The 24,829-nt window shown below is 39.2% G+C and overlaps 1 protein-coding gene across 24 annotated transcripts in view; it reads right to left on the minus strand.

The window, feature by feature from the left end:
- Positions 1-24,829, minus strand: part of ARPP21 (cAMP regulated phosphoprotein 21) — a 199,114-nt gene that overhangs the window by 65,684 nt on the left and 108,601 nt on the right. For 13 of the 24 annotated variants that reach the window (XM_054059277.1, XM_054059274.1, XM_054059276.1 and 10 more), the window contains 4 exons: positions 12,712-12,820; positions 10,798-10,899; positions 4,327-4,364; positions 2,159-2,218 (listed from right to left, as the gene is read on the minus strand). In XM_054059277.1, the coding sequence (XP_053915252.1) occupies positions 2,159-2,218; positions 4,327-4,364; positions 10,798-10,899; positions 12,712-12,820 (309 nt within the window). The remainder of the gene's footprint in view (positions 1-2,158; positions 2,219-4,326; positions 4,365-10,797; positions 10,900-12,711; positions 12,821-24,829) is intronic. The other 11 variants (XM_054059282.1, XM_054059284.1, XM_054059283.1 and 8 more) reach the window with 5 other exon arrangements.

The following is a 24,829-nucleotide window of genomic DNA, read 5'->3' on the forward strand; positions in this document are numbered from 1 at the left end:
GCCTGCTGACTGGTCTCTTCCCTCAGCAAACTCCTTGCTACCTCTCCCTTTGCTGTCCATCACCTGTAAGGTTTTTCTCAATAACTTTACCTTCTATATTTGTCTTCATATCTATCTTCTTTGTTTCTGCTGCACCTTGTCCAGCAAAATTACCCAAAGCCTTCCCCTGAACATGTGTGCTCCCAGTGCGACCTCAAACTCTTCAATGCTAACCTCCACTTAAGAAACCCATCAGTTGGGTTATTTTCCCCCTCTGCATAGCCTAACTGCAAACATCTGTGTAGAGACTGCCTGTCCTTGAACATTTGCAGAACACCCAGTGTATTGTGAGTGACAACAGTTAACTGTGAGCAGAAACCAGAGGAGAATTTGACTTATTTATAGTGAGCAGCTTACAAGGTGCTGCTAAAATGATAAAACCAGCATGCCTACCACAGCTGTGTGCAGCAAGACTATTACCCAAGTGATGCTAATAACGTGCTGGCTTTTGGAAGGCTTTTAGAAGACATTTGCTAGCCCTCTGTCTTATTTTACAGTATAATGCCTTGCAGGCTCAAAGCTCTTTCTATAAATCAAAATCTATTTTTTTTTTTCTCCTTTTTCCTTGTGACTGTGGCTCCTGATTGTTATTTGGAGAACCTGCTGATCTGTGTCACTCAGGATGTGGAGGAGCAGCATGTCAAAGACGAGATCAGGCTGATGCATTCCTTGCCTGTGATCAGAGCCTCACATAGATGTGATCAGCATTATTAACCTGTTGATCTTTGCTAGACCCAGACACTAGGAAAGCATGAAGAGAAACAGCACAGAACCAACAACATAAAAAAAAGAGGAAAAAGATTTTAAAATAAATTGTCCTTAAGATTTAATTGGAAAGAGAAAAACAAAGTATATTATTTACAGACATTTTCATTCTTGTGCTTAGAAAGTAGCAATTCTCTTATATGTATACTGTAGTGGAAAAGAGGTAAGGACAAAGAATGCTTTTTTTAATCCCCGTTCCTGTGGTTTCAGGTTATACTAAATTTTTGTTTCCCAAACCTGAATTAGTTATTAAGAGGCTCTGCATGGATATTTTAGATGCCTCCTTACTCCTGCAAGCCCACCAACTCTCAGATCATCAAGGCTAGCACAAAGCATGAAGGAGAGTTTTTCTGCCCAGTGCTTGTGGCCATGGGACACAGCTCCAGATGTTCCAGCACTGCTCCTTCCCTGGTGGAGCCTTGCAATCTCCTCTGTCACTGCTGTGCAGACATGCCCAGTCAGCAACCGCACATCAAATAACCCGGCATCGTTTCTTCTCACAGTGAAAAATTATGTACCATAGATGATATAGCAAGTGCTACATACACAAACCTCAGTGCATAGAGACATGTAGTGTACCTTTTGCCTAGCTATCCGCATGCTTTAATGGATGAAGGACATGCTTTTGAAACTATCCATTACTTCTGCCCACTCTGCTTAAGACTTGTGGCAGCTGATTGACTTTAAAAGCAGTTTGTCATGCTCAACTGGTCAATTTCAACTGAACCTGGGGGTGAGGAAAGACAGCTTTCCTAAACCTCACAGACGAACACTGTCATCACCAAGCTGGATCTTCCTCTGATCCGGTGTGTTAACTGACAAAAATGTTATACATGAAAATATGGACTGATTCCTTCTGATTCCCTGTCCTTTGAAGTGCAATTTGGGACACAGAATACATTGAATGCTGTGCTTGGAAGACAAAGGTCATGGAGAAAAAGTTTCAAAACATTGCTGCTTTACAATCAGTTTTTCACTTCATGGGACTTTTACTTCGGCTTTTAATAAACCAACAAAAGTTAAAAAAAGTCAGTCTGGGCACTAGTCTGAAACATGCACACTGTATATACCAGAGCATAATGAACAGTTACAATCACCCCCAAATTGTAGCAGTCCGAGCAGCTAGGCAGCTGAAAATCTGATACGGTTTCTGAGACAATGATCCATATATCCAAAGGAAAGGGCCCCACTGTGACCTCCCCATTCAGAGAACATGGGATAATGGGATAAGAAATCTGTTCTCCATGCCAGAAAAATAACATACCCACATCCATCAAGGTCTCCCTCGGCAACGACATGGATAGAATCATGTGACAGTTACTGAGAAATGAATATTGAATAAAATCATACAAACCTAAACAGCTGTCTCTTCTTATGAGTATCATTGCATATACTACTGTCTTCCAAAAGTCTACTGAAAAATGAAAAGAAATATTATGGTAAAAGACATGGTGGTTCAAATTTATCTTACCTGTAAAGCTATCTTTAATTTCTAGCAACACCTTCCAACTTGTGCTAGACTCTTAGTTTAAAAAACAAAGCTAAAATTGCTCCCCCTCCCCTTCCCCATGAGGGAGTTGTGCACAGACAACTAAACATAAGAAACGTCAGCCAGGGAGACTGAAGGCCATTTAACGTTTCCTGTTACCAAGCAAGGTAATTCATAGAAGCCAAGGAACCACACACCTACAAAAAGAAACTTCATAAAACAACACCTAATAGTAACAACAAAAATGCAAGCCAGCAAAATACCGCATAAATAATTTTAAACACTTGCTAAGTCACTTGGAAATCTCTGCAGCTCTGAGAAATATTCAGGTTCTTTGATGAAAAAGAAAGGCAAAACACTTAAACACATACCTAACTTTCCACATAGCAAACCAACAAATTTGCTCATGTGCATGGAGCTAAAAATGAATTTAAGTGCTTCATCTGATCAAAAGCTGTACAGCAGACAGCAAGAAAAAGTAGTGTTCTGAGGAATGCAGTTGAGGTCTCCCTCCTGACAACAACAGTGCAGGCAGTAACAGAAGCTTAGTTTCAGACCTGGCCTTTTACTGGTATCCACTTGGGTATGCATCCTCACACCAAGAAAGCTGGTCAGGCAGATCAAGGGTCTTAGCAAAGTGAACCGAGTACCAAGACCAGAACTCGGCACATTCTTCAGCATGCAGGTGTGGAATTGAATGCATAAACCAATGGAGTCCAGGTTATGAAGTTCATGGTTTATCCCATAAAGATCCCCATAAAAATCATCAGCACAATGTCTGAGCACTTCCCATACTGACTGGAGAACGTGAACAATTATGTCTTGTTTACTGTTGCATTCTTTCAAGAAAGGGAAAGTAGATTTATAGGAACACCTTTTTTGCTTTTTGGTTCCTCTATTGCACTTTTATTTTGATAAAACATATTATTTCTCCATAGTTACGATATAGAAGAAACAGTTGCGGAAATATCCTTGACTCTCAGAATACGAGGTGGTTAGGTGACAATGGCCATTACCTCCTGAGGGAATTCCCTCATTGCACTTTCAGGACTGTTGACTGGAAAAAAAAACGGTTTGTACCATTCCTATGGTCATTTTCTCTGAGAACAGCCCTACCCATAAATGCATCTGACAGATGTAAAGATGGACAGATATAGAAATACTGTGAAAGATAACCTCCTCTTTTTTAAGTGGATGATAAATAGTTTTAAAACCTACACAGGACAGACTTAGGCTAGCACTGCTCAAACGCCAGTGAAGTTCTCAGTGGTTTGGTTAAAATTCTTATCTGCCATTAAGGTGCATAATTTCCAAAATCTTCAACACAGTTAAGCTAATTTATAGCTGCTACAAAGTTAACACTTCATATTTTGTTGGTCTTAGTTAAGCACAGTTTCTTCTCCCCTTTGCTTTAAATGGATTTATTATGATAAAACACACATTCATAAGAACTATCACACAGCAATACAAAGTAAGAGTTGTCTCAGGTTCCATCATTTCTTTACTACAAAGCAGCAGTAAAGTAGGTCTATTCTGCGGGACTTGAGAGCCTTCACAGCAACAAGTGAAGTCAGTGCTGCTGCTCAGCCTCACACGAGAGCAGGTTAAATGACAGAAACACAAGTGTGGTGTTTCATAAATACCATCATCTGGCCACTGCTGGAGTGCTTTTAAAAGATCAATAAGTTAAATTCTAAAGGCATTCCAGAGACAGGTTAGGCATTTGAAATGAAACATTAGGTGGATTCACCCCCAAACCCCAATCTGCTTTTTCAACTGAAATGGATTTCCTGGAAAAGCAGCAGCAACATCTCATCTGCTCAGATATAATACTGCAAAGCAATCTTTTTCACTCCCCCCTTAAAGCAAAAGAAAAAAAAACCCACTGCAGATAACATGGATTATAAATTCACTAAACAGCCTTCACATTAGAAGAACATAGAACAACTATAGAACTACAGGTAGACAAGATAATAAGAGAGAAACAACTAAGTTTAACACCAAAAAAAAAAAAAAAAAAAGCTATTTTTTACCTGTTTTCCACAAAAAGGTTTTCCTGGGAGCAAACTGACTGAAAAATAAAAAAGGCATTGTATCAGACGTTCTAGATATGCTCTGCTGTTCCAATTCCTTCCTTGAGTTTAGAATTAAATCCCTTGTTCAGGCTTAAGGGGATTTCAATTCATGCATCATTTGCAGAAGACAAGAGGGGAAAAAAGGTCAAGAATAAGGTCAGGCCAGTAAAATAAATTCCATGCATTACAACACATTGCCAGCAAGGGGTCTCAGCTTGGAAACAAACTGAAACTTCTCAGTCTTGAGAACAGAAGAAGGCAGTATGTGCAAAACACTGGCAATTCCAAGTGGTAAAATGTTTTTCCTACACAATAAAAGGTTCCACTGGTCTGCCCTACGACCTCAACATAAGATTGCAGAATAGCACAGACCTGCAGGTAGGAAAGACAAACAGGAGGAAAGCATGCAGAATTGACAAAGTTCTTCAAAGGGAGAGAAGATACTGCAGTACTTAGAACTACCATGCGATTTCATGTTTTGCAGTTGGAAAGGAAACAGTTGAGATATAAAATTATGATAATTAGCTTAATAATGATATTAACAACAATAACGGTCTATTGCAAGAAGATTCTCTGCTGGAGGACTTAGATCCCACGAAAAGTGAAAGGCTTGGAAGAAATAAATCCTATTGGCAAGTGTATAATTCTTTTAACGTTACTTAATTTTTTATGCAGAGAAATGAAGCTGTGCTCAATTTCCCATGAATAATTCTCCCTCTTCGATTTTCTCCATTTCCTTCCTATTTCACGTTCACTACACAAAATGCCTCGTAGCTGTTATTGGATTATATCTCTGTGAGGTACAGAAGAAAGGACAGTCAGTACTTCACTAAATTTAAACAGGAGGCAAGCAAAGGGAGAAGAGCACCAGAGATCATGCCCGTGATTTCAGTAACAAGGGACTCAGCTCAAAGAATTAATGCAATGCCATCATTAGTGGTTTCAAATTTTAGTGGTATGGGATATGCAGAGATCTGGGATGTTTCTGTTTTGAAAAAGGTGAGCTAATGATCTACCCAAAGAACACTGGCCAACACCAGAAGCAAAACCCTGCTCGCTGCCAGTGCTCCAGCAGATGTATGGGCAAAGTTTTCCCTTGGCACCGCAGTCAGTGCCATCCCATCAGTTTATAAAAGGACTGAATTTAGCCCTGAGAAGGCAACATGCTTTCTTGTTAAAGCTGTAATTCACCCACACAGCAGCCACATTCAGGAACATCTGATGGCTCTGTGGGATTCCCGGGTGAGGTCTTACCCTGCACTCCATCCAAACATGCAAGGCTCTGGGCTGCATTTCTGGCAAGTGTCTCTCTCCTTAGTGCAAAGCTTCAGGATATCAGGAGCAAATTCTCCATTGCCAGGGACCAAATTCCCACCAGCAACAGCAGGCCTAGCGTTTCACCTCAGGCTGAGAGGAGAAAAAAACCGTTCCACCTAAAACCACTGAGATCCTTTATATGACTGACACTGCCTCTTCTCTCATTTTATTTACCTTACTCACAAGGTTTCATTAACAAATGTGGCTGTGCAGACTTCAGAATAGTCTAACTACCTATGGCATAACAAAATCACCCCGTGGGCTTATACAACCATCAGTTGTGGGGCTGTGTCTTCATCTTGACATTCATAATAAGCATTTGTGCATTGACTTCTCTGCAGCCACATTTCCAAAGCGGAGTTATGACCCACTCTTCCAGAACAAGTAAGTAAAAACTTCTGCCTAAAATCAGAGGACTGGTCTGTGTCCCCACAAAGTTACAAAAGCAAAGGAATGTGTACCTGCTTACAACTTTTAGATTTTGTTTTTTCCAAGTTTTTAAAGAGACCAAGTCATGAAGCAGAATAAATATCTGGGATTTATATTTTATTAAGCAAGTGGAGAGGTCTGCTCCCTTTTCAGTGTCTTGATGGGAACCATTATCAATGACACTATAAGATTAAAGTAAGAGTCTATAATAACTCAATTTGTCTTCCTGGCTGATGATGCTGGCATAGGGCCATGCAGTTCCCCGGAAACTATTTTTCAGTATAGGTGTGAAGCTGAGAGGCAGAGACGATAGGCACTTTTTTATTACGTTATTCTTACTGTTAAAAATCAGATGGCTAAGCAGGTCTGAATAGCAATTTACTACTACAAGGTCAGGACTCACCTTCCTGATCTATAGCATGAATAATGCTCAATTTAAAGCACCAGGAAAGCTTCAGTACATAACACATCTGTTGTCTAAAACATTCTTAAAACACTTGGCTGTCATATACTCAAAGACACTGACAATAAAACTACAAAAGGAAAAAATGTCATGGAAGATTACCTACAAATTCATCTCCTCAGAGACCTGTACTAGCAAGATTTCCATTTAGGGTGCTCTGTACAACTAACTGTCATTTATGAAATTAGTATTTCACTCTTCCAATCTCCCAGAACCTTTTAAAGTTTCAACAGGAAATCATGCATCAGCTCTGTCAGTGTGCTAGGTATACTGGAGGTTGATAATCTTTTTAATTACATTAGCCAACATAGATAACTATTAACATGCAGCAATATCCTGCAGTGTATATCAACAGGTAATGATTTTATAAGTTAACAAGACATGATAGATCTTGGGCATCCAACTAAAGCTTATTGCTTGATCTGCAGCCACTAACAAAGGCTCTGTAGAGCAGTACGGGAGTTTTAGTACCTACTGGTTTATGGTAGCCAACACGAGGGGTTTTAATTAATAAAAACAAAACAAAGAAACATCTCTTCTTCCTAATCTTTTCCTAAAGGATAGGGGAGGCTGAAGCCACCTTTTCAAATAGTCTTTCACGAATCTCTTTAATCAGAGAGTAATAAAGATCCTCGGTGTTTTTTTTTAAGTAGAGGAATCACAACTTATTTTATCCAAATGACCTGGCTCAGAATACACTCCTAGTCAAAAACAGCCATTAAAATTAACAATAAAAAATAAAAGTCACGTGTATTTCCTTTAATAATTTCCATGTTTACCGCAGGCAGTTTTAGCATTTGTGTAAGTAACAACACATCTACATTTTCCAGTGAATACACAATGATTACTAGAGAATACATTTATGAACAATGGATAGTCCTTACATGATTCTGGCTCATGAGGTTATACATTGCATTAACCTCAAAGAACGAAATTTCCCCTATGTAATTTGATTGCTAGTCTTTAGAATCAATTTTCTGCATGCTTAAAAGCCAAACGTAGTGTACTATTTATGCATGCCATTTGAGATTTTCAGTTAAATCTACAATGTGACTTGTAGAAATACATGGAGAAAGAACAATATACACTTTTAAAAAAACCTTCTAGATTGTTGTTTCTTGGACAATTACTTTTCCACCTGCTAAATCAACTAAAGCAGTTCAGACAAGAGACTATTTTGCAAGACCTAGATACTCCAGGTCCTTTGCTCCAGTGCACTGGGTTGTAAAACTCACATATTGTTGTAGAACTAAATTTCCAATAAAAATATGTTTTAAAATGGAAGGTTGTAGGCTTTGCACTTAAAAAAAAAAAATCCTTGAAAATAGCTTTGATCATAACAGAGCTCATACAGCACTGTTTCACTGTCTGCAGCCTGAAAAGTGTACTTTGTAGTTCTTATTCCAGAGAGCTGGAACATTGATTAACTATTTATTTCTTCACCAATCCTTTTATTAATATATCAAACTAATATGCTTCTCAATCCCTGCCACTTGCTATGACTCTACACATGACAGGAGTCATTAAAACCTCCAGCTCTGCTCATCAAAATTTATGATAGCCAACACAGCAGATGGAAAACTTGCCACAAAGTATAATTTAGACTGAGTAATATCAGACTAATCATCATAAGGACTATCATAATGATGGAATTATTCATGAATATATTTATTTTTTTAAAACCTTCCCACTTGGACATGAAGGTATCTGATGCACTACAGTGCTGCGAAAATCAAAGGAAGGGTGAGCAAAATTTCTGTTGGCTAGTATGTGGGGTTCAGGTTAAGACATTTTTCACAGCATTTGAGACATGCCCAGATTTTTTTGGTCCCTGTAACCAGAATGCCTTTTCCTCCTAAATGTTGCTCAAAGTTCTGACTCTTGAGCTGATATGTTAACCAAAGAATTTTGTGTATCTCAGACTTGTTTAGAGAAGTGTGTTAGGTGCAACAAGTTACAGCAGTACTCTTGACATTCATGGTTGCCCTCTGGAGACCTCTCATGCAACCTCTCTTCATGCATATTCTAATTAGAAGTTAAGTATCTATAATCCATTTGGTAAGGTTCATAAGCAAGGCACTGATAAAGGCTTGACTACATCAGTGTAAACAGATAATAAAAAATACCACATAATTAAGCCCTCCATTTCTCTTTCTAGACCTGTAATTAGGATCGGGTACCTACCTCAGAGAAATCTGGGGAGAACTGGATTAATTAATAACTGCAGAAGGGTTTAAAACTATAAAGTCTTACATGTAGTAAGTGGCTACCTATAGTAGGAAGGCATTGCTCTCTTTCCTAAAACTGAAAAAAATTACATTGTCCACCACCACAACCACTGACGTCATCCTAAAACCACCTCATACCTGTGAGGTGTGCTCCACTCAAAAAAGCTGAAATGTTTATTCCTGTTAATATGATTAGTACAGCCTGCTGAAATTCACTGCACTACCAGCCTCACTAACACCTACAATATCAGAGAGAGAGAGCAAATGAGTGGATATGAGAGAGAGAGGGAGAGATATCTAACATTGCTGATCTTTAAAAATGCTCACTCCCAATCAATTTAAAATGCCTGCCACAAACCACACTGTTAGGTCTTGCCATTTGGAGATGCTAACCCAATGGACCACAATAACCTCCTGCTGTGAGCAACTAAAATGCTCACCATTTGCCTGTCTTTAAAACACATAAAAAAAATACCTACAGAGCATTGTGGAGTGAGTTTCAGCAAACTTTTCAGCCACCTCCATTTCTCAGCCTGCCATTTCTAATTGCTGCTTGTGACAGAAACTGTGTTAGTTTGGCAACAACTTTCTAGATGGATTTTTTAAACACTTTACCTCATTTGAAGTCTGCTTTAAAGCTCAAAGATTTTTTTTGTTTCCCATGAGCTCCTTTGTAACAAGCCAGAAACAGCAACTTTCATATAAGACATGATACAAAGAAACTTTTCCAGTCCTTTACTAACTCTCAACTCTACTGTATATATTATGACAGTATTTATTAACATCAGACCCACATGCTGAAAGCAAAACATAAAGCAAAGGTCCTCTGCTTTTACTGGAATTTTCTCAGTCAAGAAAGAAAATGCCAGGCTAAAAACACTTAGATGTGGCAAGCTATTTATAAACAAGCAAAATTACTTATCAAAAATTACACAAGACACATGTTAAAAAATAATACAATGTATTCTGCTAAAGAAAAATAACTTGGATATGTGCAACTCCAAAACCAGGGCAAAATGAAAGGATATCTCAACACTATTAGCCCTGCGACATATGAACAGTTTTAATTTAAAAGGACACTGCCAAGTACGATTTTAAGCAACAGTTTTAATGGGGTTTATTCTCATATTCCTCTAAGTGGCAGAGCTCCCACTGCGATGAGAGATAAAACAATAAAATGCTGACTTTTTTTCGGTTTGTTTTTTTTTTTTCTCCCTTTTAGGACCCTGTCATTACTTTTTTTTAAGCAAGTTATAATTTTCTTCCTTTTTCAGAAACATGAGGTATTGCTTACAGATGTTTCTTAATTAAATATTCTCCTCTAACAACACAGCTGCGTGTGCAAGTTCTGATTTTTCAGTAAGGTAGGAATTATAATGCCTATTTCATTTTATTCCTTACAGAATAAAAACCATCAACAACCTGTCCAAATCTTTCTGATGGCTGAAATATAGTTTCTTACTCAGTCATTTAGAAAAACACATGCAACTCCATGTTTAACCTCTGGCTTTTCTTTGTTCTTAGTGTCTTAGTGCTACAGCAGAGGTCCAAAAAAAAACCCAAAAAACCAAAACCAGAGCTCTGCAGAAGGACACTTAGAAAATTTGATTCGGTTTGAAAATTATATGAAATAGCACGGCTATCTGAAAATGTTGAGAGTGTCCATTTAAATCACTGGTCTTTGATTTGCAAAAAAAGAGGGAAACCTAGACCACATGAGCATTCAAAGAAATGGGATAAGCACTCCCCAGACAACATGCTGGGCCTGATCTCTCCTCTACCCTTCTCCCTGAAACTCTCATCACTTCCTTCTCCAGAAGCCACCTTCTGCACGTCTTGAGTTCCTCTCGGACTCTCTGTGCCTATCACCCTTTCCTGTCACCTTCGGCTCCACAGCAGAAGTCCAGTTGCGATGATTGTGTTGGAGGGGCAAGGCTGTCTGACTACCGGCGAAGGTATGGCACTAAAGAGGCAATTAAAACAACTACTCACATCTTGTGCAAATATTCTCTCCCTCACTCTCTGATACTCCTCTTCTCTCTCTTCAATTGATTTACTTCGTCTGTCATCTCTAAATGGAAGAATTCTGTTTTGCTGAGCAGAAAGAAAACCAGGAGGGTTATATAAGTTGAGCTGTTAAAAACTGCCATTAAGTAACTATCAGCTGAGAATAATAAATGTTCACTTAAACAAATGAAGCATGAAAATGATAGCTGTCGTTCCTGCACAAAGCGCCCTGTGAGGCTGGGCACACAAGGGTTTCCAGTTAGACACCTGCCCGCAGATTCGCTGAGCAGGTATCTGGAATGAGGCTTTCTGCATGGCTTTTGTGGACCTGCCGTCCTAAAATTGGGTGTTTTCATGCCAAGCCTAACTGCCATTGGTCCCAGCTAAGACTTTTTGACTCTCCTACCAGCTGCAAGGAGCAGAAGGGCAGGCAGAGATGCATTACCTATGAAGGAAGAAAAGAGGGAATCTAGACGAGAAGAGCTACGCTGCAAATCCTAGAAGAAACCCTAAACCCTAGAAGAAACCCACCAGTCTATGTGTAGGAGGAGAAGTTCCAAATATTCAGCATGACCATTTTTAACCATTTCCACACCATGAAGGAATCCTTGGCTTCGGTTTTGCTGGGAAAAGAATGGCCATTTTTTGTGCCACTTAGTAAACCATAGTGCAGGAAATGGCTGTGCCACAGGACGGAGGAGAGGAGGACCCTCAGCAAGAAATGCTTTATTGGCAGTTGGCATTCAAGCATTGTTCCTTCTCTCCCTGACTTCAGCACCTAACGAGATAGCTCTTGCTGCTTTCCTTTGGATGTTACCCATGCTCATCACACCCTGAAAATGCTTGGGTTTTGCTTTTGAAGCCAACTCAGATGCAGCATAACTGGCAAGGATGCCATATACAATTGAAAGTCAAAGGAAAAAGGGGAAAAGGAGGAAAAAAAAAAAAGGAAAAATCAGTCTTTTATTGAAAACATAAAGGAGAGTGGCAATGAGACACTCACCGGCAAGTCCCTCCACAAACATAGCCTAAGCAAAGAAAGCATACGTTGTCTTCTTACCTGTGAGCATTTTCTCATTACAAGCAATTTACATCAGAACTCTTTTCAAAAATGTTTTTTTTTGTTGTTAATATATTCCACATACACAGCTTGCACTGGATTGAAACAGCATGACACCCACTTTTAAAGGCAGCACAAACGCAACATTTTCCTGGCACTCTCCTACTCGTCAGGCTCATCTAAGGTAAGGTAGTGTTATGGCACAGGCAACACATAAGGGGAACGTCTGCCACAGTACATGCATGACAAGCAAGTAAGTTACACAGACAGTAAAAGGTAGTGAGGGCACAGGAGGAGGGAGGGAACTAAAAGATTAAGCTGATTTTTTTTTCAGTCAAAACTAAATTTAGGATGGTTCAAAAAAAAAAAAATTAACCTGGCCGCACCATAACATGTTTGTTTCAGACATTTTTTATTTATTTTTTTTCCCCTCTCCTTTTTGGGCTACACCAGTTTATCATCACTCTATACTGAAATCCAACTCTGAATGAGTACAACAAAAGGAGGAAGCTGTAGGGAGCAGAACAACTGCCATAGTTAGGCGACACATTGAGAAATGCGACTGACAAAGCCTTCCACGCAGCCCAGAGCTGGCGGCATTCCCCCTCCCGTGGGCATGCAGCAAGTCCTGCGCCAAGCAAACCACCCATGCAAACCCACACACTGCCACGGCTGAAGCGGCCACACCAGGGCTCTGGTTTGTACGCCAGAGGAGGCAGGGAGGGAGCAGGAGGGCAGGGGAGGAGGAGGAGAGCAACAACAAAAGAACAACAATAACATCAGTCAGCCCACCTTCAAAAACAGAACAAATTTCAGCAACTCTCGAACCGAGAACCAACCTGATTGTCTTCTTTATCAATACTAGAGTTATCTCGCTTCAAGATAAATCGCTTCTGGGATTCTTCACCTTTTTCATCTTTTAAATGTTCAGAAAACCTTTGCTCTGGTCTGCCAGCAAAGTAAAACATAGCAATAAAAAAATCTTTCTTTCGGTTTTGCTTTGATCTTTATTTCTCAGTGCTCTTTGTTTTCACAGAAGCAATCAGTGCAAAAGCAGTTAACGTTTGTGGTCATGGTGAGACACTGCCTATAGCTGTCTGAGGCTGCTGTATCGCTGCTAACTGTTATTGCTATAAATAGCTTTTGTTGTTGTGGTGTAGCAAGGAGCGGGAATCCAAAGTCTCAGTCACTGAAATATTTAGACTCTCCTCACTCTGACTGAAGGACAGGGAAAACAAATTAACATACTGTATGTTAATTTGCTTCCTTCAGTAACTGTGACCTCCAGCAACACTGCCGCTAATCCACCTTTAAAAGAAAGGAAAAACTGATAGAAATCTTAAAAAGAAGACTAAGAGTTTCCTCACGCCTAATAAACAAACCCAGTAACAGGAGGGACTGATGGTGTTTTCCTTAAACAAAATATTACCTCATCATCATTAAGTGGGAAAAATACTCCAGAACAATCATAGAGTTATCAATTAGTTCACAGATTTATACCCATCCAGCTATTTATTTTTCTATTTTTAAGAGCCCAACTCCACTGGTTAAAAGCTCAACATTTTCAGGTTCACAAACTGCGAGGATTCTGTCCCACGTTCTCACCTTACAGAAAAAGCAAACTTAAAGAAGCACCTCATGCTACTAAGCTGGTCACTGCCCAACACCTCATAACTGTCAATAAATAGCATACCAGCCTGCACCACACCCAGACCCAAACCCATAATGTTTTAAGCCCCACCAACATCAACAGGGTGACCAGTAGCCTCAAGAACTGAGCAGGGATTCATGCACTGCTATCACCCAACTGAGGGGTTGCTCACACACAAGCTAGTTTTTTAAAAGCAATGCTACCCTGCGTCACGCCCTGAGATTTCTATAAGGGAACGCATACCCTGTATGCTGCACCGCTACCATCAGCACTGCTAGGAGATGCTCATGTTTAGAGACATATATAAATGAGACACAATGCTTTCACTGGCATCAATTGTGAAGAAATCAATAGGTAGAATTTACAAAGGGCAGTGACTTCATAAATAAAAGCGCTCTGCAAACTTTAAAATAAAAATCTCAGTTTTATCTTATTTCAGAATGGAAAATTAAACCATATACATAAATCAGCCACCATTTGGTTGTTAGAGCATTTGGATTTACACTTAATTAACTGGAAGTGGATTTCAAATCAAAGTACAGCACATATTCATGCCATAATTACAGTCCATTAAAATTTATTGTCAGATGTACAGGAAACATTTGAAATGAACGGCTAGAAATACAATATTAGGAGACAGCACCTTTCTTGCCTCTCTATCTGTATGAATTTGAAGGACTTCAACTTCTGCTCACAATTCGCATTTTTGTAACGAAGCAAAAAAACATACTGGTCTGATTTCTACAGATTTTGAAGATGCAAAAAACCTTTGTGCATCACCCACAGGTGCCGGCAACTAACAGATATAAGGCCCAACACATGAAAGTTAGCAGACGCTCTAGATGCCCTACTAGCCTTTTGGGAAAGCTCAGGGAAGCATGCCCCTTTGCATAGTTTTCTCACCTAATGGGTCATTAGTGATGTTTTCTCATAAACAGAAAGGCTACAAAGCCCCATTAATGGATTGCTGGGTGAGTTGTTCTGTCTTTGCTCCCTTAATGAGCACTGTGCCTACACAACCAGAAAAGGAGATTCATTTCCTCAAATATTCTGCTTTGACAGGGCCAGCTGAGGAACATTATTTTTCTGGGCTTACATCCTAACACATAAAACAAAGCTTCCGTAATTGTACTATCAGTGTAAAATTTATAGTTGTAAATTATCTGATGAGCATCTAAAACCAATCTACTGAGCATAATAAATAGCTGGCATTTTAAAATGCAGAGTAGAAATAAAAGTAATCAAAAATTAGAAAGAAAAAAGGCTTGAAAAAGCAATTTGGTAAAATGTGTCTTCCAACTACTAACTTATTTAAACATCAACATAGTCTTCATAGCATTATTTTCATTTTCTATCCCATTTTCATTTCATTTACTATTTATAAAATGTTTTCACTTGTCAGAAGAGAGTAGAAAAGCGTGAGATCAAGCCATAAGCCTAAACTAATGATCTGGTATGTGCCCGTTAATAAAATTAATGTACAAGCCCAGAAGGCGGTTGATCTCCACAAGTGTGAAAAGAAGTTTGCCTAGGAGAACACGCAGAGCATCACGGAGCACCGCAGTAGTATGAGTGCCGTAAGATCCTTCCCTCTCAGTTATCACTGCAACTCTTGGTCACCATTACCAATGGGGCTGCAAACAGGATGACCAGCTCTGCTAACAAGGATGCAAAGGCTGAGGCAAGACCGTCAAGTGAGAAATATGATATGACAAGACCAACTATCTTCAGGCACGCCCGCCTACAGGCCTCCCTGTTCGTAAGAACACAAATACTTAAGACAGAAAATTACATTCAGTTGAAAGAAATGGAAACTAAAGACTATTTTTTCCTTAGTGCTGTTTAATACATTTTCTTTTGGACAACTACAGCAAAAATATATTACTAGTAGGATACAGATGGCAAACCAAGTTTAAAAACAGTAAGGAGAACCAAATGCTCTAATCATTTGGGAAGAGAAGAGGTTAATTCTGCAAAATTTTGGGTCTGCTCTCTGATGGAAGCCAGTGAAAATTCCACATTCACAGCTTTAAAGTCCTCTATAACCATATAATGCATTTGCTAACAGGAAGCCGATATACTGTGGTTACTCTAGGGAAATATGTTGAATTATCTTATGAATTTCCAGGTGCTTGAAAATTTCTTTCCAGGTGAAAGAAAATATGTAATTTTGAGTAAGATGTAGTACACTGTCAATATACTAATACAATATATAATTACAGTAATATAGCAGATACTGTGACTTCATCTTATGCAAGTCCTAAACTAATAACAATCAAATTTACTTCTAAGTTTTTTATCACTGATACTATCAATAGTAGAGTTTACACAATATACCAGGTCGCATTCATGCACATAAGAGAGTGAAGTTATCAAGATTATCCTCAGTACTGGTATAAATTAAGATCTTATTCAAAACAAAGAATGGTTTACAATTATTATTGCAAACCCATGTAAAATCAGGAATTTATTCACTACTACCACACTGGTGACCTAGTTTACACATTCAAATCCTAACTACACCTCAGTTTAATGTAAGTGGTAAAAATGGGATTTGCATAGCCTTTTTGAAAATTGGGTACTGCTGAAGACCTTATCGGTAACTCAAGTACTCTTAACTATCTAGGGAATTCCTGAGGGGAAAAAAAAAGAACACACAAAAAACCCTGAACAACAAACAAAACAACATACCCATAGAATCACAGCATGGGTTGGGTTGGAAAGGACCTTAAAGATCCTCTAGTTCCAGCCCTATGAACAGGGACACCTCCCAGTAGATCAGGCTGCCCAAGGCCCCATCCAACCTGGCCTTGAACACTTCCAGGGATGGGGCAGCCACAGCTTCCCTGGGCAACCTGTGCCAATGCCTCACCACCCTCATTATGAAGAATTTCTTCCCAATATCTAATTTCAATCTTGCCCCATCCAATTTACAGCCATTCCCCCTCATCCTATCATTACATGCTCTTCTAAAAAGTCCCTCCACGGCTTTCTTGTAGACCTTCTTCTGGTACTGGAAGGCTGCTATAAGGTCTTCCCAAAGCCCTCTCTTCTGCAGGCTGAACAACCCCAGCTTTCTTAGCTTGTCCTCATAGCAGAGGTGCTCCAGCTCTCTCATCATCTTTGTAGCCCTCCTCTGAGCCTGTTCCAACAGTTCCATATCCTTCTTATGCTGGGGATTCCAGAACTATATTGGTGGGTTGACTATGGCCACACAGTGCACCCATTTACGTGCTAACAACTGAGTGCAAGCACACACGTAAGTAGTAGATTTTCAAAGAGCACTGTCCACCTGTATGACATTCAGTACTTCATTGAGGCCCCACATCTGGAATCAGTGGATCGCTTGAAAAACTGAAATACTGCTCCTTCATAAAAGCTGAAGCAGGAAATACCAATTCCTTTTTAAGTCAATGGGATTTTTTGCCATTTGAGGACTGTACTGAGAAAACTGAGGAGTATGACCCTTAAAGGCTTAGAGACTAACACAGAGGAAAGGGGAAATCACACAGACTAAAAAAAAAAAGTAAATTTTGGGGCGGTTTATTGGTTAGTTGGTTGGTTTGGTTTTATGCAACCTTTTGATCATCCAAACTTTTATTCCCTGACATCAATGGAAGCAAAACATCTCTACCCTAAAAATACAACTTCACAAAACTACGGTTGCACATAAACTTATTTAATATTTCCTAGAAGTTGTCAGAGAGCTCAGTTAGTCACCATTCTAGCAATATATTTCAGAACAAAACACAACACTTTTCCTCCTTCTCAGTAAAGCTCTTCATTAAGTGCTATGAATGTTTAAGAGAAATTGGATCTCAGAGTACGTCAGTGCTATTTGCCATGCATCTTCAGGTAGCTGCACAGCCCCCTTCCTACCTCCAGATCTTCCAGAAAGTGTAGGCCCTTTCAGCAGGCAAGACCACATCTTTTCTCCATTCTACATACCAAGGTAGCACCATGGTATTCAGGTAGGTGCCAGTAGTATACGTACAGGGAAGCAAACTCAGTAGGTTCCCTATAGCACCCAAACCCTTCACCATGCAAATCTTTCCCAAACTCTCAGAGCATCTGTAGACTCCTGCAAAGTCTGCTCACATCACTCAGAATCTTGGAAAATCTTTTTCTATTCCATTACTTACACAGTGAAAAAAGGGAGAACATGAACTAGGAAATTATTTTTTGGTGACTGATCAGCTTACGCAACTGCCAGACACAGTACGTAACAAGTATCAGTAAACCTCCTATATAGTGTTTTTTCCTGAGTTGGAGCAATTCTGCATACATCACTGCAGTACTGGGTCCAGACTGAGGGAGAGTGTTCAGGCAAAATCTCAATCCTGCTTTCCCATTTCTAGTGGCTATGGTCCTTCTCATGCAGCCAATTTCCCGTTTCAATACCTTCAACCTCATTTTCTGTGTTGGCAGATCATTTTAACAGTCACGCCAAGATATTGGTCAAGTTTCTTATTTTTGTACCTTTCACCATGAAGGTGACCATGCCCTGGCACAGGTTGCCCAGAGAGGTGGTAGTGCCTCCATCCTTGATATTTAAAAGACATTCTGGACATGGTCCTGGACAACTCGCTCAAGATGTCCCCACTTGAGCAGAGGGGTTGGACAAGTTGACATCCAGAGGTCCCTTCCGATCTCAATCATGCTATCATATTGTGAAACACTGAGTCAGATGTATAGTAACAAATCTAATGCAGAACAAAGGTCCATCACTACCCTCTGGTTTTTGTGTGTGCTTTTTCTTCCATAATTTGGTCACTATCATTTATTATTCTCATTTTATAGTTACTTAAAAGCCATCTGCATTCCTTGCTTAAACAAAGCCCCAACAAGAGACACTTTTCTGGACTCATTCCTTGTAATGAAGCCTATATTTTGGAAAAGGTAAAGGTGGAATAAGCGTCAAAACATTTCTGTGTGTCACAAAACAGGAAAAAAATTAGTATCTTGATAGCAAGTTTTTTTCTTCTACTGTCATTATGGTGACTTTAATGTGAGCTACTTCCACTCATTTCAATAAAGTTCCTCTCAATTTATCTCAGTACGACAGAAAACAGAGTTTGTCCCTCAGGCATATTTTTATCATAGACTCTGTAAGGAGAATTCCTCATTACGTGCTCATTTAATGCTTTTGATTCCATGTCAACTAAGTAGTAATGAAAAAAACCCAATACCCTAAGTACCTTAACCAGGTATTCGCTATTTAATCAAATTAAAGATTTTAAAAATACACTGCAGAGTGATGATAGCTATCAGGATACACAGACTAAGGAAGTCACAGGGCATTTCCTGTGCGTCATGCTTCGAAGCAAACTAATGTAGTTTCATAGATCTCCTTTTGCATAGGAGATAAGAAATGAGATACTGGGAGGGGATGAAACCTGCATTAATTTAAAATAAGTTAATTAGCTCTGAAATAAGAAGTGGGGAACACAGATACCACACCAAAAGTAGAAATGGAAAGAGACAAGCATGAGCTTTGAGTGCTATGGTTCTGAAGACTTAGTCACTGAATTAAGTAGAGCCTACAGACAGTCTGCTATTGTCAAGGCTGACTTACATACAGCACATAAATCTTTATTATGAGGCATATGTTTCTGACAGCACCACAGTGCACAGGCTGTTGCACGATGCCTTTCAAATGAAGCAACAACCTCACCATGTGTGGAAAAGATGTGTTTGCCCGTACAGTGCCTGATGCAGCTAAAAATACAGCAAGTGCTGTAGCACGAGTCATCTACAAAAGGCTCACAGGTAACAGTGAAGCAGCTGTCTGAAGGAAGGCAATATAGGAAAGCAAGTTCAAAAATGGAAAGAGCTGTGGTATGCAAGAGTCTAAACCCACAAATTTTGCATTTGCTATGTGATTTTCATTTAATGCACATAACGTGGGAAAGCATGTTAATACTCCTCTCCTAGAAGAATAACAGCACAGGGTGAAAGATTAGTAGGGTAATGGGGCTAGGAACAGGCAACACCATCACCTCTGGGTAGCCACATGATCATAATCTGGCAAACAAAATGAGTAGCTGACAAAATGTTCTTATAAGAGCATGCCATCAGGAGAGCAATGGGACAGCAAGAGCAGGGGAGAAGCACTGCTGCCAACAGGATTCAGAGCAGTTGTGAAGATTTAGCACACTTATGCAGGTGTTCTGATGGTCTAACAGTGTTTTCTTGTTATTTGCACTTGTCTTTAATTAAACCACCTGCTCAGTCCAATGTCACACCGGCCTCTATTTTGAAGACATGCTGTGACACAATATGATGGCCTTTCCTGCTTTTCTAGTTTATGAGAATCTACTCCTACATCTGCCTGCTATGCCTTCTTTAGTTTTATGCTGGAGGCGACCCTAGGGCTCTGCATTATCACCATAGTAAAACTACACAAGCATTACTGTTTCTTGGCTTTACCTTGCAGTCCGAAACTCTATCATCTGCAGTAAAAATGACTGTTTTGATCATAGAGACACGTGAATATATATTCTGAGAGTTTGAGCATTTACAGAGCTTAGAAGCAACTATCATCACCATCAAAAGGCCCCAATTTAATGATGAAAGGCAGAATTCCAGGCCTACAGGTTAAATGATTTTATTAAATTATCTGAGAACAACATTTTTCAAGAATGAGAGCCCAGAATTACAGCCTTAAATAGGCTTCATGTATTTAGAGGTTGATGGATGCTAAAACACAGTTTCAAAATGTCAGAATAGGAATTTAAATACAGATAAGTGTTAAAGTACAGCACAGTTATCACAACTTAATACTTAAAACCACTCAAGATGACATTTCAAGCACTTGATGGTAAATGCCTCATTAACAGACTGCTGCATTTATGGTACGAGTCACTAAGAACTTCTGTTATGATAATAAAAGCACATAGAAAGCCATGGGGAAGAAAAAAAAAAAAATCAACCTGTACAAGACAGTTCCTTCAAGGTGCTGCTTTCTCTGTAGTACAGAGGAAAAAAAAAAACCCACAAATACCAAATGCTACATTTTCAGGGTTAAAAATGATATATTCTTTGACTTTTTTTGTTTTTCAGAACAGCATCTGGAGTTTAAACATATTGTGCATTTATTACCAAACAACAAGGATGTGAAAATTCACACATTATTTCTGACAGGCATTCTCCCCCTCTCATGAGGGTTGCAGATAAGTCTGGCAGGACTGAAAGGAAAAGCCTGTAAAGCTACATGGAAGCTACATTCCCCATGGCTTTTCGTTCCAAGACAGCGAGGTTCACTCTGTCACTCTTGCCCACCCTTCAAGAAGTTCAGTCCCAGTACTCCAGCAGCACCATTCTATATGATTCTATGACTTCAGTGGTGCTGGAGCCATTAGCGTTTTCCACTAATGGTGGTGAAGCTGATGGCTGCAGGATGGATAGAGTTGTTACACACTGAATCTCTTTCATGCCAAGTCATTCTGTGTGCGGACCAAAGAGGGCCAGATCCTGAAAGCTTTCAAAGCAATACAGTATTGAAAGAACCTGATCTAATGTTGAGGTATCAAAGCAAAACTCATGACCCTCACAAGGTTCCCTAAAGCTTAAATCCAGAAAGTCATCCTGTGTAATTTATGAATGCGAAAAACACAGTACATCTTGACTCCCCGAGAGTCTCCCTGAGTACATGCATCAATATTTGGCCCAATATTTTGAGGCCAGAATACAGGAATCTAGCCTTGATTTCTGGGAGAAGCTGGCAGGCTAAGACCCTGCTGAAATACCAGGTCTTCTGCTAGATAGGGCTGAACTGGAAAGCCCTTTCAGTCAGGGACCAGTTCAGGAGCTTTGAAATGCTCTGCTGTCCTCCTGCAATCAAACTAAGATTATTTCTGTATCTGAGGGGCATGCTTCTCCTGCTCCCACTGGTCTGGACTGGATTTAGTTCTTGATATTCGGGATGCCTACTGAGACTAAACATCTTGCACAGCACCAATTTATTTCCAGCTACTAGAGGCTCATAAGTGGTAGCACAGTTTATTGCAGAATTCATTAATATTTGATTTTAAGGATGTGGCATACTCTGTAAGTGGCTGAAAATTACAGTGTTGCATAACTGCTGTGATCTATTTAAAATTAGATTTTTCTATCTTGGAAGTTCAAAAATTAACAAGTAAGAGAGAGAGAAAAAAGTAAGCAAATTCAAGAAGTCTACAATGAAGGCAAGATGGTTTCTCAAAAATCAACAGGCTAATGAAGGAACTATTAGTCCACTTGAAATGCCCCATACATTGAAGTTATTAACATAACAAATTTTTGTGCTCACTTCTACTTCAAGCCATGAACATTTTCCCTATCTCCAGCAGGACGACTCATGGATCAAGAAGTCATACCCTGAACAATCACTGGCCTAAAGAAGACTGCCTGTCAGAGAGAGCCTTGGAAACAGCTAGCAGAAACAACTGACTTTGCTTATAAAGGCAAAGGTTTCTCAAAATTCACGGTGCTCTTTTCATTTCTAGTGATTATGTCTCGTTTCCTAACATAAACACAAGGAGGGAAACAGAAGCATAAAAAGGCAATTACTAAAACCAATTTGGATGGACCACCTCCAAAATTCACTTGTTTGTGTATCAGCACCTCATTTCTGAAATGCCCAGGTTTAAAGACATTATTTCACCCACTACTGACACACAAGTTACCTCTGAGAAGAGCATATGGGCTATTTCAGATTTTCAGATCTGCCTACAATGATTTGGAAGTATAAATGGCCAAACAGCATCGTGATTTATAGGCACTTTCCTGCTACAGCTTGGACACGCACACAAAGACATATGTTAATTAGTTATGGAAGGAAGAGCTTCCCTCAGCCAAATACCCACTTGCATTTCCACAGCACTCTTCATGGGTAACCTCTCACCTCTCCATATAGTGCATGAGACAATAACCTTTTATAGGTTTATCAAAGCTTCATAGTAAAAAGTGGTGTGACTGGCAAGGATTTTAAAAAAAAATAAAAAAGGCAGACTATAGATGTCTTCTGATTAAAGCTTAACTAGTATTTCACTACAGTATAAAACAGCTGTAAAGTACATGCCCACCTTAATTATAAACAATTTAGTTTTGATATGTTAGATGAAAAATTAATATTGGACCTATTAGAACTGCTTCATTAACCCTAACATCTCATTTGCAGAGTAATTTCCATGAGTCTAGTATATGGCTTACACTGATAGACATAAGAATGAAGCCAGTATTTTAGGGTCAAATTTAGCTCAACCTCAAGTGTCTTAGTTTTTTTCCTTTTGTATCTTTCAGGTAAAGTAGGTGTGTGACTAAAATGAGAGAATGCCTGCTGCTAACAAAAGCTGTCTTAATTCAAGTATCATTAAAAAAAACCAACAACTTTTTTTTTTAAAAAAAAGATGAAATTTTGGAGAAAAAAGCTCCCTCTCTTTCAGATGAGCATTAAGTAGTGAAATAATGAATGTGCACAACCTCAAATAACACATTTAGCAAAGCAGCAGCAACTTTATGTCTGAAACAAACACCTATAGCATAATAGTAAGATATTGCTAAAATTCCTACCAGTTATTAACATATGTACACTTTGAATTACTTCTCCAATAACCATGTGACTTGATAAAAGACAGTTTTTAGATGTCAGATGACTCTTTCCTGCAAGAAAAAAACAAGGCATTGCAGGGCACAAGGAAGCTCAGGCCACTGCTAGAATCAGACATTTCTTGATCCTCAACGTGAGATGTCTAATTCCTCATGATGCTTTTCTGAAGTATTTTTTGGTTAAGTTCCCTACTCCTTCTCATACGTGAAAGCTGCATCTTGCTCAGTACACAAGGATGCACTGCCCAGCTCTGGGCTGCAGCTCCTGCTACAACAGCAGAGGTCAGGAGGATGAAAACTACGTGACTACAGAGACAACAAACTCTCCCACCCTAAGTGTGATTACTATTGCACCGATTTTTTTTTTTCTCATCACCTTCCTAGTTGAATCCCAGATTGAAATAAACAGTTTATTTTTGTATCCAAAAGAAACAATATCCATCAAATTCAACATAATTTGTTGGTTACATGCTACATGTTTCTATGTAACTACGTAAGCTCATAGTTATTGTTCTACATTATTATCTTACTAAATTCTTAATGGCAGAATGTATCAGTTCATCTTAAACTGGAACAAAACCTCTCGGCCAATTACAGTGTTATTTCTCAGTTATACAGTTTTTCCATTTTAGTTGCATTACATCTACTACTTATATTTCTCTACACATCTGTAACATATGACACTGGTATACTGATTGGGCAACAGCAATCGCAAACTAGAGCGAAAATACTGATCATCTCAGTTTCTGCTTATTTCTTAGTAGTCAAGGACCAATTATTCTGTAGTGACGACAGGAAAAAGGTAAGCACAATGGGAAACAGAGGAATGGAGAAGACTCCATAGTCCCTTGAAGAAACACAATGCAAGGCTCCAAGGAGAAAATAAAATAAACCCAGAAATAAAGGCATTCACATATGTTTTCCTGCATCATGCAGCTCACAAAAGTGATTCTACTCTCACGTGTACACAGAGCGATGATCTCATATGATAATCAAGGATAGCATAAGATGCATCAATGCAGATGTAATACCATACAGCAAACCATTTGGCAGATAACTATTCTGCATTACAACAGGAATGGAAACTCAGAACCGTGCTTAAAACTTTCTGGCAAACATTGAGTTGCTTTCACTGAGATTTTACAAAAAATAAGATATATGCATCCAGGTACACAGTTATAACTACTACCATATACATAGCTAGAAAAGCTGTTACCAATTGCTTGCAAATGGAAAATGTTCCATCTTTCCCATCAGCAAACAAATGCTTAAAGGAATTACAGTGATTAACACCGAATATGTTATTCAGTCAAGGGGGAAGGCACACTCCAAAGGCTGTAACATTTGGCACCTCAAGCAAGTCTTTTGGCACTTCAACCTAGGGCAAAAAGAAATTCTAGAAATTATGCCTCATTGAAATTGTCAGTGCTCAGCGAATGTTACTCTACTGACAAGCCTGTAGGATTCTGTAGCAAAGTTCAGATTTGTATCTTCAGATGGCAAAATTGGCACAGTACGCCTCTACTAGTGCAGATATTATCTACAAGATCACTTGGCACATACAGAATAGAAACTTAACAAAAACCTTTCTTCTGTGCTTGTGATTTAAACCACCCTTACACAGAGGAGACAGAATAACATAAATTGTATGTCATAACTATAAAGGTCTTGTAGGTTATTCAAAGTACATGTTGCATGTGATTTCTCCTTCTGTTGAT

This window comes from Cuculus canorus, chromosome 2, assembly GCF_017976375.1.
Source record: "Cuculus canorus isolate bCucCan1 chromosome 2, bCucCan1.pri, whole genome shotgun sequence".
NCBI classification, from domain to species: Eukaryota; Metazoa; Chordata; class Aves; order Cuculiformes; family Cuculidae; genus Cuculus; species Cuculus canorus.